This window comes from Amaranthus tricolor, chromosome 5 (genome assembly GCF_026212465.1).
Source record: "Amaranthus tricolor cultivar Red isolate AtriRed21 chromosome 5, ASM2621246v1, whole genome shotgun sequence".
NCBI lineage: Eukaryota > Viridiplantae > Streptophyta > Magnoliopsida > Caryophyllales > Amaranthaceae > Amaranthus > Amaranthus tricolor.
Window position 1 is genome coordinate 31,124,134 of NC_080051.1, and position 15,477 is coordinate 31,139,610.

Here is a 15,477-nt window from a genome sequence, read left to right on the forward strand (position 1 = left end):
TTGAAGTACATAACTAAATAAATGCTTTATTAAAAAAAATTAATTAAATTTGAGAAAATTTTAATTTTAATATTTAAAATAATTGACAATAAGTTAAAAGCTATGGCTAATTTGAGGATATTAAAATTTTAGGAATAGTTATAGTTATTTGATTTTCATATGTTGCACTTATTTTATTCAAAGATTAGATGTAGGTTTAAAAATGTATTATCACATGAGGGAAATGTAATTTTTAATAGGAGGGAAATTAGGAAATAGAGATAAATTAGGATTTAGGAGGAAAAAAATGTCAAAAATCATACATATTAATAAAAAATATTAAAAAATGACAAATGTCATTCTTAGAGAGCCTTAACAAGTAGAATTAATTTAGTGGATGATAGTTGATTATGTAGCAATATTAACCCAATTTAAAATTTGGTTTTTATAAAATTGGAGGTAAGTATTTTTATTATTTATTATAGCAATTATATATACCTAGCCTAGAATTTGATATAGTTAATTGCATGAAAAAGGATATATCTGAAAAATAATTAAAAAAAATCAAATAATCATGTATACTATAAATTTAATAATACATATTAATAAAAATATTGAAAAATGACAAATATCATTCTTAGAGAGTCTTGACAAATAAAATAATTTTAGTGGATGATAGTAGATTATATGGAAATATTTATCTAATTTAGAATTTAATTTTTTTAAAATTAAAGCTAAATTGGAAAGTATTTATATTAATTGTCATACTCCTAGTGATTCTATATATCTATCCTAGAATTTGATATATTCAATTGCATGAAAAATGATATATTTGACAAATAATTAAAAAATTAGTATTTAATTTTGCTTTAAGATAATCATGTATTCCATAAATTTAATAATGATAATATATACTTGCATTATTCTTTAAATTTATATCTTCATATATTTCATACTAATAAATTTGTACATTGTACGAGCTTTTCAACTAGTAAAAAAATAATAATATATTCTCCTTTGTTGGCTTTTAGTAATAGTAAGGAAAGAAAAATAATTTTCCTTTTTTACAAAATAATTATTTTAGAAAAACTTTTTTAAGAAATATTATTCTAAGCCACACTATGAAACTGTGGGAAGAGCGATTGAGAAAAGAATTAGACGAGAGACGGTAATTAGAGAGAACCAATTCGGATTCATGCCGGGAAGATCAACAACCGAGGCAATTCATATTTTGCGGAGACTGATAGAAAAGTATAGGGTGCGAAAGAAACATTTGCAGCTGGTGTTTATTGACCTAGAGAAAGCGTACCATAACATACCACGAAGCATCGTTTGGGATAGCCTCAAGAATAAAGGTATTTCACGAAGGTACATTGAGGTGATACATGACATGTATGACAGGGTGTCGACTAATATACATACACCGGTGGGTATGACAAAGTCTTCCCAATTAAAGTGGGACTACATCAGGGATCAACACCAAGTCCTTTCATTTTTATGGTCATTATGGAGGAAATCTCTAAATCCATGTGGGAAAGCGTACCATGGTGCAAGCTTTTCGCCAACGATATAGTTTTGGTCGCAGAAACCAAGAAGGAGGCTAATAGTAAATTGGAAGAGTGGAGAGAAGCCTTGGAGGATAAGGAGTTGTGCATAAGCCGTACGAATACAGAATACTTGCGATGCATTTCAGTGGGACATAATCGATAGGGGAGCCAGAGGTGATCATAGGGGGAGAAATTGTTGCATGTAAGTCCAAGTTCAAATATTTGGGATCGGTGATTCAGAGTAATGGAGAGATTGATGGAGACGTTACTAATAGTATACAAGCGGGTTGGCTTAAGTGGCGAGGAGCAATCAGAGTGCTTTGTGATAAGAAGTTCCCAAGGAGATTAAAAGGTAAATTTTACCGCGTTGCAATTAGGCCGGCGTTGTTGTATGGGACAAAATGTTGGCCCGTAAAGCAGGTTTTCAAACAAGGGATGGAAGTAACAGAAATGCGTATGCTGAGGTGGATGTGTAGCAATACTATGATGGATAGGATAAGAAACCAGGAGTTCAAGGAGAAGTTACGGGTTGCACCTTTCTCCGCAAAGATGCGGGAGAACAGATTGAGATGGTTTGAGCATATGCAGAGAAAGACACATGACCCCCTAGTAAGAAGGATCGAATGCATCATAGTGGAGGCCAAGAGAAGTCAAAGAAGACCTAGGAGAACGTGGGAGGAGCAGATTATAAGTGACATACATGAACTTCACTTCTCCAAGGACCTGACCAGGGATAGGGGCAGTTGGCGGCGCCTTATCCACGTCTTAGATTACTAAACCCGTCCCTTTTACCCATCGTTTGTTATTGTTCATTGCCTTTTGTTATCGCTCTTTAACTCCTTCTTTACTTCTATCTTTATTTTTAGTTATTTGTACCTATTTTATTTATTTTATTTGTAAGTTGCAGGTTTCTTTCTCTTTGATGACCTTTCTCGAGCCGAGGGACTCTTTGACCGCACTCTCCTCTATGGGCATGACATGAGCTATCATCGTTCTTCCATCCTCATACCTTGACCATAGCTTTCAATGAGCGGGATACACTGGGTATGATGATGATGAAGAAGAACAATGTACTAGAGGTGATCATGGGCGGCCCGGCCGAAAAAGTGAGGGTTTGGGTACCAAAATATGGTCCGATGGGCGGGTTTGGGCAGAAAATAAGTGGCCCGATTTTTTTTAGGACGGGTTTGGGATTTGATGTTTGGCCCGCGGGCCGGCCCGGCTCGAAAAAGTGCTTGTTCATGATTTGCATTTTAAATTTGTTTTATATTATGTATAATATGTAACAATTGTATTTGTTTATTTCAATTATTTGTAATTTGTGTTTTAAATTATGTATAATATGCAACAATTGTATTTGTTTATTTTAATTATTTGTAATTGGTGTTTTTAATTATATATAAATAATATATAACATAGGCCCGCAAGCCCGCATATTACGGGTTTGGGCAGGAACTTTTAGGCCCGCACTTCGGCCCGATCCGGCCCGCATCAATGGACAGTTTTTTCCCTCCCGGCCCGGTGTTTGATCACCTCTACAATGTACAAAGTTTTACTTAACTTTTCGATAAAATTTTTTGTTGTTGGTTGTTATTAATAGTGAATGAATGTCTAATCTCATTTTTGGAAAGAAAACTCGTATTATGTGAACTAAAATTTTTCCAAGTTATAGTTTGAAGCTTTTTTTAAAAAAATAATTGTTCATTCCAAATTTTCTTCGAGGAGTATGCTTGGTATGTGTTTGATTATTCAGGGTAAATTTTTCTTAAAGGGGATATAATTTATAGTTTTTCTTTTTAGTTATTTGAAAAGCTGTAACTTATAATTTAATATTATATTTTTATCATATCTTTATTACAATATATATTTATTTCATAAAGATATTAGAAAATATACTAATATTATTGGTTAAAAATATATATATCATATCTCTGATAAAAATATATTAATAATATTAGTAAAAATAGAATACCCTATTTTTTATTAAAAGATATATTTCTCTCTGCACTATATATATTTTGGAATTTTAAAAAACTTTTGAATATATAAATTTAGAGAAATTCTCCAAAATAATCCCACATATTATCCAGATGTTGTGAATAATCCAAATTATTGAGTATTTCAAATTATTCCACCTTTATATTTTTTTTGCTGTCAGCATCCCTTGCCACATTTTAATTGACTATTACAACTACGTATCTACAACCAAAGAAGAGTTGGGTTTAGAGCAACAAAGAAGCATTAGGAGAAAGAAGAAGTTAGTGTAATGGCTAGTAGGTACCCACAGTATCCGATTGAAATGTTGAAAGGGGTGTTGTCAGTAAAAAATATATAAATGTTAGATTATGGAAAAATAATCAATATTAAATATTATTCACAGTAAAATGACCAATAGGTGTAATTATTACTATAAAATTTGATTACAAGTATAAATCAGTCATATTTACTTTGAACACGTGTTTAACTATAGACTTTATTTTCATCAATTCAAGCCAAAAAAAGTTAAACAGGAATAGAAAAGGCTAATTACTCAAGTGTTTGTGTGTTCTCAAAACTATGTATTTAAATATTCAACCCTAAACCTACATGACATAAGATTATTTATTGATCGGTTGTTCCCCAAAAATCATGTCAAAGCAGAAAATAAAAGATATTTACAAATAGGGCAAGAAAGACATATTAATAGTCAACAAGACATTGTACATGAAATACATGACCCAACTCAGTTTAATTTAATGATATATAAAAATGAAGTTTCATTCAAACGTACAATTGTAAAATATATCACTGAGTCTATTTTTTGTTGATTTAGATAGATTAAAAGTCGAGTATAAGTTAATAACATGATGTAAATCAAAATCGATTTTCCATTTTTCCAAGCTCATATTAAGTGAATTGTTTCAACTCAAGTGCATATATTTAATTTTAAAAAAGAGAAAATTATAATAAACTACCTATTCTATACCTCTATTTGCAAAAAACTATCGTATCTAAAAGTTTTTGCAAAAAACTACCTAATATAATACATTTCTTTGCAAAACACTACCTTATAGCGGTTTTTAGCGTTTGACCGTTTAAATTAACCGTTGACTATTACGTGATAGTCACGTGAGCTTATAATCCTTTCCTTCTTCTTCATTTCAGACTCTTCAATGCATTTGCTCCTCCTTCTTCATTCGAAAAACCCTAAATCATTCCTGTAATTGGTCTTTCTCCCTTCTTTCTTTCAATCCCTTGATTTACAATCCCTAAATCATTCAAAGAACCCAATTTTTTCCAAGTAATTAGTAATTTCTTCTTCTTCTTCAACCCAAAATTCGATACCTGAAAAATGTGGGTGTGGAGTTTTCTTTGCAAGGAGGGTTTCATGGACCAAGGAAAATCCAGGAAGAAGGTTTAAGACTTGCGTTTTTTATGATCCTGATACAAATTGGAAGGGATGTAAAAAATTTAAATGGGTTGATGAACCTGAAATGACAGTTTGGGAAAGAGAAGTCACTAACAAACTTGTGGAGGACAAGCGACAATTAGCAACCGAAATCAAGATTTTGACATCAAGGGTTTGTTGCTTGGAACATGAAAAGGAACAAGCAATTTCAGAAATTAAAAGGATTAAGAAGAAATGGATGAATGAGAGGAAGCATGGAAATCAGATTATAAGCTTTGTATTAGGGTTTTTCTTTTGTTTTTTGTTGGTGTTGGTTGTTTTAATCAAGGCTAGTAAATGAAAGTTATGACCTATTTAAGAATTTGTGTTAGTGATTTCGGTATGCAATGGAAGGATGATTTCTTTTGTAAAATGATTATGATGAATGAAATGTCTTTTTATTTTGGCTATTTGATTTCTCTTTTGGTATTGTTGTTTGTTGTTTGTTGTTTGCTTTATGTTTTCAATAACATCAGTATAAACACTGCTTGCAGTGATCAACATCAGTAGCCTTTTCAATGTGTTTCAAATCTGTATTTCAGCACTGATTCAAGACTAAGCAACTTGTACTAATGCTTGCTGAACTAATGAACTGATTTGCAGCACTGATTCAATCTCTATGTAATACTGCATTACCAATCAACTTCAGCATACTCAAAACTGATTTTCAACACTAATCAAGTTCAGTAGCTATGTAATAATGCTGTGTTTGTGTATGAAAATTAGATGGCTCATTTGTTGTTTACTGTTTGCTGTGTTTGGAAATCAGATGGCTCAGTAGCAATGTACATTAGATGGCTCAGTTGCATACAACAATTTACATATTGCTTGGTTCAATTGAACTTAACCCATACAACATACAACAATTTGCTTACATACAGCAATTACATGTTGCACAACACAATGCACAACACATGTACAAAACACTGATGAACTTACTCATTCAGAACACTTGTGTATGCAATGCTGCACTGATAAACTGCAAATACTTCACTGTGCAGTACCTAAAGTAATCACTAATCAACTACTGTTGCATAAGTTACTGCTACACACAATAAAGATGAACACAATTCATCACAGTAACTGAAATCATTACAAATCAGATTTTCAGTAGCCATATCAAGAATGTTGCACACAGTTACTACTTCTCAAAACACATTGAGTTTACTGCAATTAACAAATTTACTTAATTCAAGATAGTAAGTCAATGAAACAGAGTACATTCTCAGTTCATATACTGATTTGCTTACATGTAGTTCAACACAGTACATTCTCAGTTCATAAACTTATACTAATATATGTCTTACATTAAATCAACACATTACATTCAACTTCAATTTACTTATACAGCTCCATATTTGACTTTGTTGATCCATTATACATGAAGTAGATGCAGATGTTGCACTCTGCGTTTGTTGTTGACTACTGGAGCAAGGAACATCATTTGGTGTGGACTGCTGAGTAGAAGAAGATCCCATTTTAGGCCTTCCATCCTTTGACTTCATCTTTATTGGTTGTGGTTTGGCTGGATTCTTGCATCCTTTTTTGTAGTGACCTAAGTCACCACAATTACCACATCTTCGTTGCTTGAATTCTCGAACAGCAGTTACAAGGCTTATCACCTCCTTTACCTTCATCAGTTTCCTTTTTTCTTTTCCTCATTTTAGGCCTTCCAGGCATCTTTCGAAATGGTGGAGGAAGAGGTTTGGCTAAAGTAGTTGTCAGCCACATTTTGTGTCCTGGCATACCATAAAACTTTGGAGCATACGTCTTTGCATACGTTTCTACAAGATACGCCTCATGGACAAATTCACTGGCATCTAATTTTCTAATAACAATACAAGCCATGGCATGTTTACAAGGGATCCCAAGAAGATTCCAACTTCCACAAAGGCAAGTCTTATTGGTCAAGTTTACAATGTAAGATTCTTCATCATCATCCACCTCAAACTCCGACACATCCACTGGGATTACCCTCAAACCATATATTTCCTTTGAATTTTTTTCAATCATTTTGGTGATAGCTGGCATCAACACACCTTTAAAGTTACTCAACCCTTCTCTTTTGGCTGCACTTCTTTTCATCACATATCTCCTAATCCACTCCATACGAGAAATTATGGGCTTCCCCCTTGCTTCTACTAACACATTATTGAATGACTCACAACAATTATTTAACAACATCTCAGGCTTACTCCTACTAGAAAAAGCATGCCTAAACCAGTGTTTAGCAGGAATAACAGCTAGATATTCATATGCTTCAACAGAAATATTCTTCTTTTTCGAACTACTTGCTTTTTTCCAGATTTTCAATTTCTTCATCTTATTGATTTATCTAATTTTAGGAACCCTAATACATTATTCAGACACAACAACAATCAATTTACAAATTACAAGATAAAAAACATGAAATTCAATAGAAAAAATGCAGCAAAACGAAGCAGATTTGTAAAACGAATTAAATTTTAAAGAGAAAATAAAATACAATAATGAAGAACAAAACCATAATTGAGTAATACTACATACCTCTAAAGGTTAGAAGTTTCAGCAACATGATGTCGCAAGGAAGACGGGAGCGAATTCAAGAAGTTACAGGACTGATTTTTTCGAATGAAGAAGGAGAAGCAAATGCCTGGAAGAGTCTGAAATGAAGATGAAGGAAAGGATTATAAGCTCACGTGACTATCACGTGATAGTCAACGGTTAATTTAAACGGTCAAACGCTAAAAACCGTTATAAGGTAGTCTTTTGCAAAGAAATGTATTATATAAGGTAGTTTTTTGCAAAAAATTTTAGATAAGGTAGTTTTTTTTTGCAAATAGGGGTATAAAATAGGTAGTTTATTGTAATTTTCTCTTTAAAAAAATTGAAAATCGAATTTTGTCTCAATTGCAGTAAACACCACATTTCTCATATAAATTCAACGATCAAATTTCATCTAACCCTCTGATCTCCTTGACCTAATTGTAATAAAAAAAATCAACTATTTCTAAGTGAAGAACAACATTAGGATGTGACGCCATAAAAGAAACTCGTTAGACGAAACAAAAGAAGACGAAAGCTTGAGTTGTGGTTGGATGTAAAACTCTAAAGTTGTCCACTTTGTGAGTTGGCAAACAGCAGGAAGCAAAACTTACATATCTGCTGAAAATGACCCTATATAAACGACGTCGTATCCTATAACTGACTTGAATCAGGAAATCGTAATTTGTACTTAAAACCCTTAAATTCTTCATTTCAATTTGTAAGAATCTCTCCATCCATAAGAATCTCTCCATCCACAACTGCTTCAACTTTTTTACCCTTGATTCTCTCGGAAATCTGGAAAAAAACCCACGAATTAAAACCCTAAAGTCCTCAATCATAACCTTAAAATCCTTAATTAAAACGCAGACAAATTAAACGACATGCAAAACGGAAGTAGTAGCAACAATGGCGGACAAGGAAGGCTGCCGTTATCAGCGGTGGTAGCAGATTGTGTAAAGAGATGGTTTCATGATACTCTTAAAGAGGCTAGAGGGGGTGATGTTAACATGCAAGTTCTTGTTAGTCAGATGTATTACTCTGGTTATGGAGTTCCCAAAGATACTAATAAGGTTATAATCGTATTCATTCTCTATGATTTTTAGGTTTAATTTTGTGTTTGTAGTGTTATTTATTGATGGGTATTAGTATTTGTTGTCTTAATTCAATGAACCCAATTGCGGGATTTGAATTTTTTCGGGCTTTTCAATGATTAGTTTGTTGTAGTCTCTTGGAGTTACCATTGCATTTTGTTCTAGACTAATGAGAATTAATTGAGTTTGTGGCAACTTATTCAATTGATTGGGGGAGATTTTTTTTTGTTGAAATTATGGAGTGCTTTGGGTAGATTGCAATCTAATGGGGTAATCTCGTGGTATTTGACGTTCTTGAGTTAAAAGGTGGTTAGTGTTCTCTAAAGATATTGGCCTAGATTGGATTGTATAGTTTAATTGTAATCAGATTCTGGTTTGCCCCATTCTTGTGGTACTAGCTGATTTTTGATCGTTTTTGAGGTGGATTGGGTGATCTATTCTACACCAAATTTAGGGGTTATGATCTTGTGTAGCTTTTCTATTTGTTAAAGATGTGCTTGTCATTGTGCGTGAATATTGTTGTCTTTTTCCATGTGTAATCGGAAGGTTGTTTGCAGGCCTCTTGTTGTCAAGGTGTTTAAAATTAAAAGCAAATGTCAGAACCTAAAATTTGTCTCAGTTGTACTCTGAGTACACTGGGTTTGCTTCTTGATAGCTCTGAGTTATGACTTATACTAACTTTTGATGTATGCGTTTGCGGATGGTTCACAGGCAAGGGCATGGATGTCAAAGGCTTCTAGATCAAGATCATCGGTTTGGATTGTGGGTGAAAAGCATCCTGGTAATCTCCTACCTCATCTCCAAATATATAGCATATAGTACATTTTAGTTTGCACTCATTAATGTCTATTCCGGTATGAGCGAAAGATTTGTAGTTCTTCGGTTTGGATTAGGATGTGGTAAAATGGCTCATAATATCATGTTCACTTCTATTTTAGTGAAGTTACATATGATGTTTGCTATTAGATTACAATCCCTTTGTTTTTACAAGGGTAAGGTTGCGTACATCCGACTTAGATGGGAGCTACTTAATGGTATTGAGTGATGGAATGTATTTGAATGCTATACTCTATGATGTCATTGTTTATGTTGCACCTTGCCTTATTTTAGCTTTTTGTTTACATTATGTATAGGTTATAATGCAAGTGATTCAGACTCTGATGAAATGATGGGTGAAGCACAGTGACCAATTGATTTAGACGTTGTTACTTTGGTTATGGCCTTCATATGAAAACTTTTTTCTATAGGTAGACATTTCTTTGTATTATTCCTTTATGTATGCAACAAACTATTCCAGTGATGAGTTGTGATATAATGACAACATTATTTAATCATGGTTGAATCCATTGTTAATAAATTGATTGCATGCTTCTATGACTTGTAATTTATTGTTTGTTAATATGCTGAAACTGATTTTAGCCCCAAATTTTGACTTATGAAAACCATGGCATCTAATCCAAAGGTGCAAATGATTAGTCCCCCTTCTCACATCAAACCCTATGATGAGAGTAGGTTAAGTGGGTACCATAAATATCTTGGAAGGGAGTGGAATGACTGAATGATTGTAGTCTTCCTGGAAGTAGAGGTAGTAGGAAAGGAATAATTAGGAAAATTTTCAAATTTACTCGTAGTAGTTATGTTGTAATGTAGCATACATCTTCCAAGGGCCATGACTAGCTCCCAATGGCGCCAAAGTTGAGGAGTTTTGTGGGTGTGAGTTGGGAAACTGGCCTATTTGGTATTGCATCATCTAAAAATGCTTCCTTTGGTAAGATTTTTCTAGAGTAGCTAATGAAAGGTCTTGGATCTCTTTCATTACCGGAAACCATATTTTTGTACAACTCCACTGGGAACCAAAGATGTATAGCAATTGGTAGCGGTGTCTTCTAGAGCCAACTGATGCTACTCGCCTGAAGTTTTGACAAGCTACAGCTTGCAAGGTTTATATTGGGACTGATGTATGTTTAAAAATGATTGTACTGATATTATAGTGCCATGTATTTGAATGGATCAAGGGTGATCAAGGTGGATAGTGGATTTCTGTTTGGATGACAATGACACTCAGCTATTAACCATGCCTATTGATTACGGAAGCTAGTGGGGATCATGATCTTGCTGACCCTTATGGACAACCCACATCAGAGCAAGGAATAAGGCTTTTTCTTGTGATGATAATCCTTTGTTATTCCTTTCAAATGGGCCATCGACTCTAATTTCTATTTGCAGTTGAGTTCAATTTAGACTTGGATCATGATGAAGATAAGCTGGGTCTTTTTGAAACTGTTATGGAAAGTCATGATTAAGGGCATATGTTCTTCTTAACTTATTTCAAGTACTTGCAAGTTTAGCTCAGTTATAAGAATCTCAATTAAATTGAGCTCAAATAAGTTTTTTTGATCGTTTTCACTCATATTCTTAATATTTAATGAGTCTAGGTTCAAGTAGGCGGTAATAAGTTGGGGAGAAAATGTTCTAAACTCTTGTCAAGGACTGTCACCATCCACCTTCACGGCTCTATCTGTAGAGAATTTCAGGGTATATTTATGTGAAAGGAATAGCAAAATAATAATGTGAACAATAAAGTTTAGAGTGGTATTGAACAACTAATGCTTAAAGTAATAATAACATCACTAAAAACATAAGATTACAATATATATACTACTACTATATTGTAGTAGCTCACTCTTATTCTTACAATAACTCACTCTAAAATATTGCTCACTTTTGCTTTACCATTCAAGAATGTTGTGGTGGGATGAGAAAAATGCAAGTGATGAGCATCCTATTTATACTACTAGAAATGCTCCAAAATTCAATAAAAGTTGGCAAGTAATTAAAGTTTTTTGACTAATTGATGCATTGATAAAAGAGAAGTGGTTGGTGACTTTATTTAATACCATCGTCATATTTGTTAATATACCCTGAGAACAAAGGGCCCATGTTTATTTTGCGAAGGAACTTCATTAGATTTAATAGCTGAGCAGGAGGCATAGATCAGACTCAACTAAAAACAGAATCAATCCGGTACATGACGCTTCTCGTAGAAAAGCAGGGTCAAGTTTGCCTACATTACACCTATGTGGTAGAACCTTCCTCAGACCTTCGCTCAATGGGAACACTTTGTGCACGTGCACGGAAGTTACCTCTACATGATGCTTCTAAGCTATGAATAATTGTTTTTGTAATAGGAAAGCCTCATTTAGTCGTTTATTTTTGAAGACAGAAACCAGTGTGTAGCTAACCTCCTTCCATGGTTCCACTAGATATAGCTGCTAGTAGAGTGAGTTATTCATGGATTGACATATCCATTCACATTATGTTGGGTGTGAAAGAGAGTGGAAGTTTTAATGCAGCAAAATTAGAAGGACGTGCAGCCGTGCACTGGTGACCTCCAGTGTATTCTTTCATGGCAACATGTTCATGTGGTATTCTCCATTGTAATTCAACAAATCTGTAGGATTTTCTACAGTTTCAACTCCCGATCTTATTGGAGTTTCTCCATTGAGCCAAGATCTTTGATGCTTTGATCTTTGTGAAACCTTCTGTCAAATCGCTTAAATCTTTGTGAAATGTGTAACAGGAGGTGGAGAAGCCGAAGAGATCTACTTCTTAATGGGGAATAGCTATGAACTATGAAAAGACGATTTGTTTTGGTTCGTGTGGGTGAATTTATATAGTTAGTAGTAAACTTTGACATTGTTATTATTGTGGTTTCCTTTTGCTAACGAATGTAATAGATGGTATGGTATACATTTATGAGGAGCCTTAATACAAGGTGCATCCTGTCATTCTGTCACCAATTCATTGTTGATACCATTGCCCCAATGGTGATTGGTTGCTCCCAAAGCAAAATGTTAAAGGGATCAGAAATATGCAATCTTACCTTGTAATAACAAATATGTTTTTTTGGTTAACTCTTTATTGTAAATATTTTGTCCAATTTCAAATGAATAAGTAAAAATAATATAATAAGTCATTAATATTGGTTGTTGCGAGCAAACACAAAAAAATATACATAAATTTGTTGTTCTAGCGAGAATAGACATAGATACGTATTGTCATTCATGATTTAGTGTACTTTACACGTTCTTTCAAGGAAAAAATGAAATGGATAAACTAATATATTAAAAAAAAAGCTCGAAATAAGTCAAAATTTAACTTATTTCCAAAAATGAGCGTGTAACTTTCAAACCCGAAGTTTGGGCTGTTCACAGTTACTAACTGCGAACAGGTGTTTAAATTTTTAAAAAGCTGTTCGCAGTTAGTAACTGCGAACATACCTGTTTTCTGTTCGCAGTTGGTATTTGCGAACACTATCGAGCATAAACACAGTTGTAGGTCTCCTCTTCCCCATTCTCCCCAAATTCAAAACCCTAACCTACCCAAAACTCGACATTCCCCTTTCAAAAATCATCTTAGACTACCTTTAATCCATCAATTCTTACATTCCTTTCAATTTAGCACTTTAAATTTAGTTTGGGATACTCTAGCTTGCACAAAGGTAAACTTTAATGCGTTTTTTTAAATATATATCGTTTTTTAGGGTTTTAATGAAGTTTGGTTATTTACTTAAATGTAGGTCACTAGTTCTAAAATCTACACTCTTCTTATTCATCCACAACTGATGAAGGTAATGTTTAATTGTTTTAACAGCTTTATTTTTGTTGTTTTTTTGAAGTATTGTTGTTGATGAGCCTATTGAATTAGTTGAATATTATGTACAGTATATATTATTAGAAATTTTGATGTTGTTATTAATTGATTTATTAGTTGAATTTTATGTACATTATATATGTATGAACTTAGTTACATCATGCACTTTATTACTTTATATATCAAAAAAATTATAATCAAATGAATATAATGTAGTTCTATTGACATGAAGTTGATGATGATGTTGATTTTGTTTGTATTCATATAGAAATGACGTCATTTCGTGTCACTATAGTATGTTTTTGGAATGGTTCTATTCGAGAAAGTAGTGGCAAAGTTCATTATGTTGGGGGTAGACGTAGGGATCATTGCAACAGCCCATTATGCTCCTGTAGCGCCTACGATGACCCAATTTGTAAGTCTTCATTTGCATTTAAATGATTCAGTTGCCGATTACATAGTATAATGTTACATTAACTTACTATTAATTGCAGGCACAAGGTGCGGCAACCGTGATCCGGTGTAGCCACGAGGAGCCAATGAGGGAGATTGCGCAAGGCATGCTCCTCGGCACGCAGTTCCAGCACTTCATACCGGAAGTAGCTGCGGAGTCATCACCGGCTACCGCCTATGTGCACGTCTCATCTCCTCCTTATGACGTTCATTTGGAGGAGATGGACTTGTCATATCCCAGTGACGTTGCGGGGACCTCGTAGGCTGGGCCATCCCAGATTCCCAGCCATCAAAATACCAGTCCCCTCCCCTACCAGAGCAATACACGAACGCCTCTTACTATTGTAGGAGGAGTAGAAGACCAAATCAGTTGGATAGGGTAGATGAGGGTGATGATCGTTAGCTTTAGATTTTTGTGTATTTTAATTGACTATGTATATATATATATATATATATATATATATATATATATATATATATATATATATATATATATATATATATATATATATATATGTTTATTTAGTTGTATATTTCAAACATTTGTATATATTTAGAAGTATTAACAAAATCAACAACAATTCAATTCAACAATAACAATAAAGAATTAATCTAAATTATAGAAAATTACCTCAACTTAGGATGATAAATTGGTGAATATGAATGAATGAATTGAGTTATAAGGTTTTGGTATTTATAGAAGATTGAACTGGTCAAAAAATGTCAAAGAGCTGTTCGCAATTCCTAACTGCGAATAGAGGAAAAGTTGTACGCAGTTAGTAACTGCGAACGGAGGTTGAACCTTTTTGACCAGTTCTTTGACTTTTTGACCAATTCTTTTGTTCGCAGTTATTAGTAACTGCGAACAACACCAGATCTCAGACTTGGAAATTAGACGCTTATTTTTGAAAATAAGTTGAATTGTCACTTATTTAGTACTTTTTTTTTTTAATAAATTAGCTTATTTATTTCGTTTTTTCTCTTTCAAGTTGGTCGGACTTGCCATATGCTTGAAACTTTGCAAATAAAATGCTTGAAACAAAGGCTAATTTTAACTTGACTCATGATGTTTGAAGTTTGTATAACCCAATAAACACTACATCCTTATGGCCGAAAAGAACCTACTTATCACTTATGATTTTGTTGTCGTTTATTCTTCCTCAAAATATCCAGAATCTAATGATGACAATGAAATACTACATCTTTAGTTTTTCACTAGTTCACTTTGGATTTTGAAGAAAATACTAACCAAAAACTGACGACTTTTTTATTTTAACAAATATACTTCCATCTCGTATAGATTGCAACAAGTATTAAAGAAAATCACAAAAACTTCGGTGAAATTGTCTCACTTGTGAGACATGTCTTATTGGGCCGACCCAATTATATATATATTTTTACCAATTTTACAAATTAAATGTCAATTTCAAGAGTTAAAAGACCAATTTTAAGGATTTAAAATTGACATTTTAAGTCATGATTGACAGTTTTGAGACTTAAAAGGTCAATTTCAATATTTAAGAAATTAATTTTACGACTTAAAAGACTATTACAAGACATTAAATTCTCATTTCAACTTTAAAAAAAATGACTCAAACATTAAAGTACATATTAAAAACTTTGAAATTGACCTTTTAAGTCTTAAAATTAGATTTTTAAATCTTGAAATTGTCCTTTTAAGTTTTAAAATTAGTATATCAAAATATTTTTTAAAAATTATTAGGCCTGAATCAGTTGCACGACTAAGACCATCTCACAGAAAAGTAACCGAAAGAAAATAATGAGGGATTCTACCTAAACT

The 15,477-nt window shown here is 33.1% G+C and overlaps 2 protein-coding genes across 2 annotated transcripts; both read left to right on the forward strand.

The window, feature by feature from the left end:
* The first annotated feature begins 1,174 nt into the window (after positions 1-1,174).
* Positions 1,175-1,689, forward strand: LOC130813668 (uncharacterized). Its single transcript, XM_057679510.1, has 2 exons — positions 1,175-1,357; positions 1,450-1,689. Exons 1-2 carry the CDS (start codon positions 1,175-1,177, stop codon positions 1,687-1,689), a joined length of 423 nt encoding a protein of 140 aa, XP_057535493.1.
* Positions 1,690-8,013: 6,324 nt separating this feature from the next.
* Positions 8,014-9,942, forward strand: LOC130814164 (uncharacterized). Its single transcript, XM_057680218.1, has 3 exons — positions 8,014-8,549; positions 9,282-9,351; positions 9,704-9,942. The coding sequence occupies exons 1-3, from the start codon at positions 8,361-8,363 to the stop codon at positions 9,754-9,756; spliced, it is 312 nt and encodes a 103-aa protein (XP_057536201.1). The 5' UTR covers positions 8,014-8,360; the 3' UTR covers positions 9,757-9,942.
* The last annotated feature ends 5,535 nt before the right edge of the window (positions 9,943-15,477 follow it).

Excerpts from the sequence above, each read along its gene's own strand:
- LOC130813668 (XM_057679510.1), top strand. The coding sequence starts at position 1,175 with ATGCCGGGAAGATCAACAACCGAGGCAATTCATATTTTGCGGAGACTG. Across the intron at positions 1,358-1,449 it reads TTTCACGAAGGTACATTGAG|GGATCAACACCAAGTCCTTT; the intron begins GTGATACATGAC and ends GGACTACATCAG.
- LOC130814164 (XM_057680218.1), top strand. The coding sequence starts at position 8,361 with ATGCAAAACGGAAGTAGTAGCAACAATGGCGGACAAGGAAGGCTGCCG. Across the intron at positions 8,550-9,281 it reads TTCCCAAAGATACTAATAAG|GCAAGGGCATGGATGTCAAA; the intron begins GTTATAATCGTA and ends GATGGTTCACAG. Across the intron at positions 9,352-9,703 it reads TGTGGGTGAAAAGCATCCTG|GTTATAATGCAAGTGATTCA; the intron begins GTAATCTCCTAC and ends CATTATGTATAG.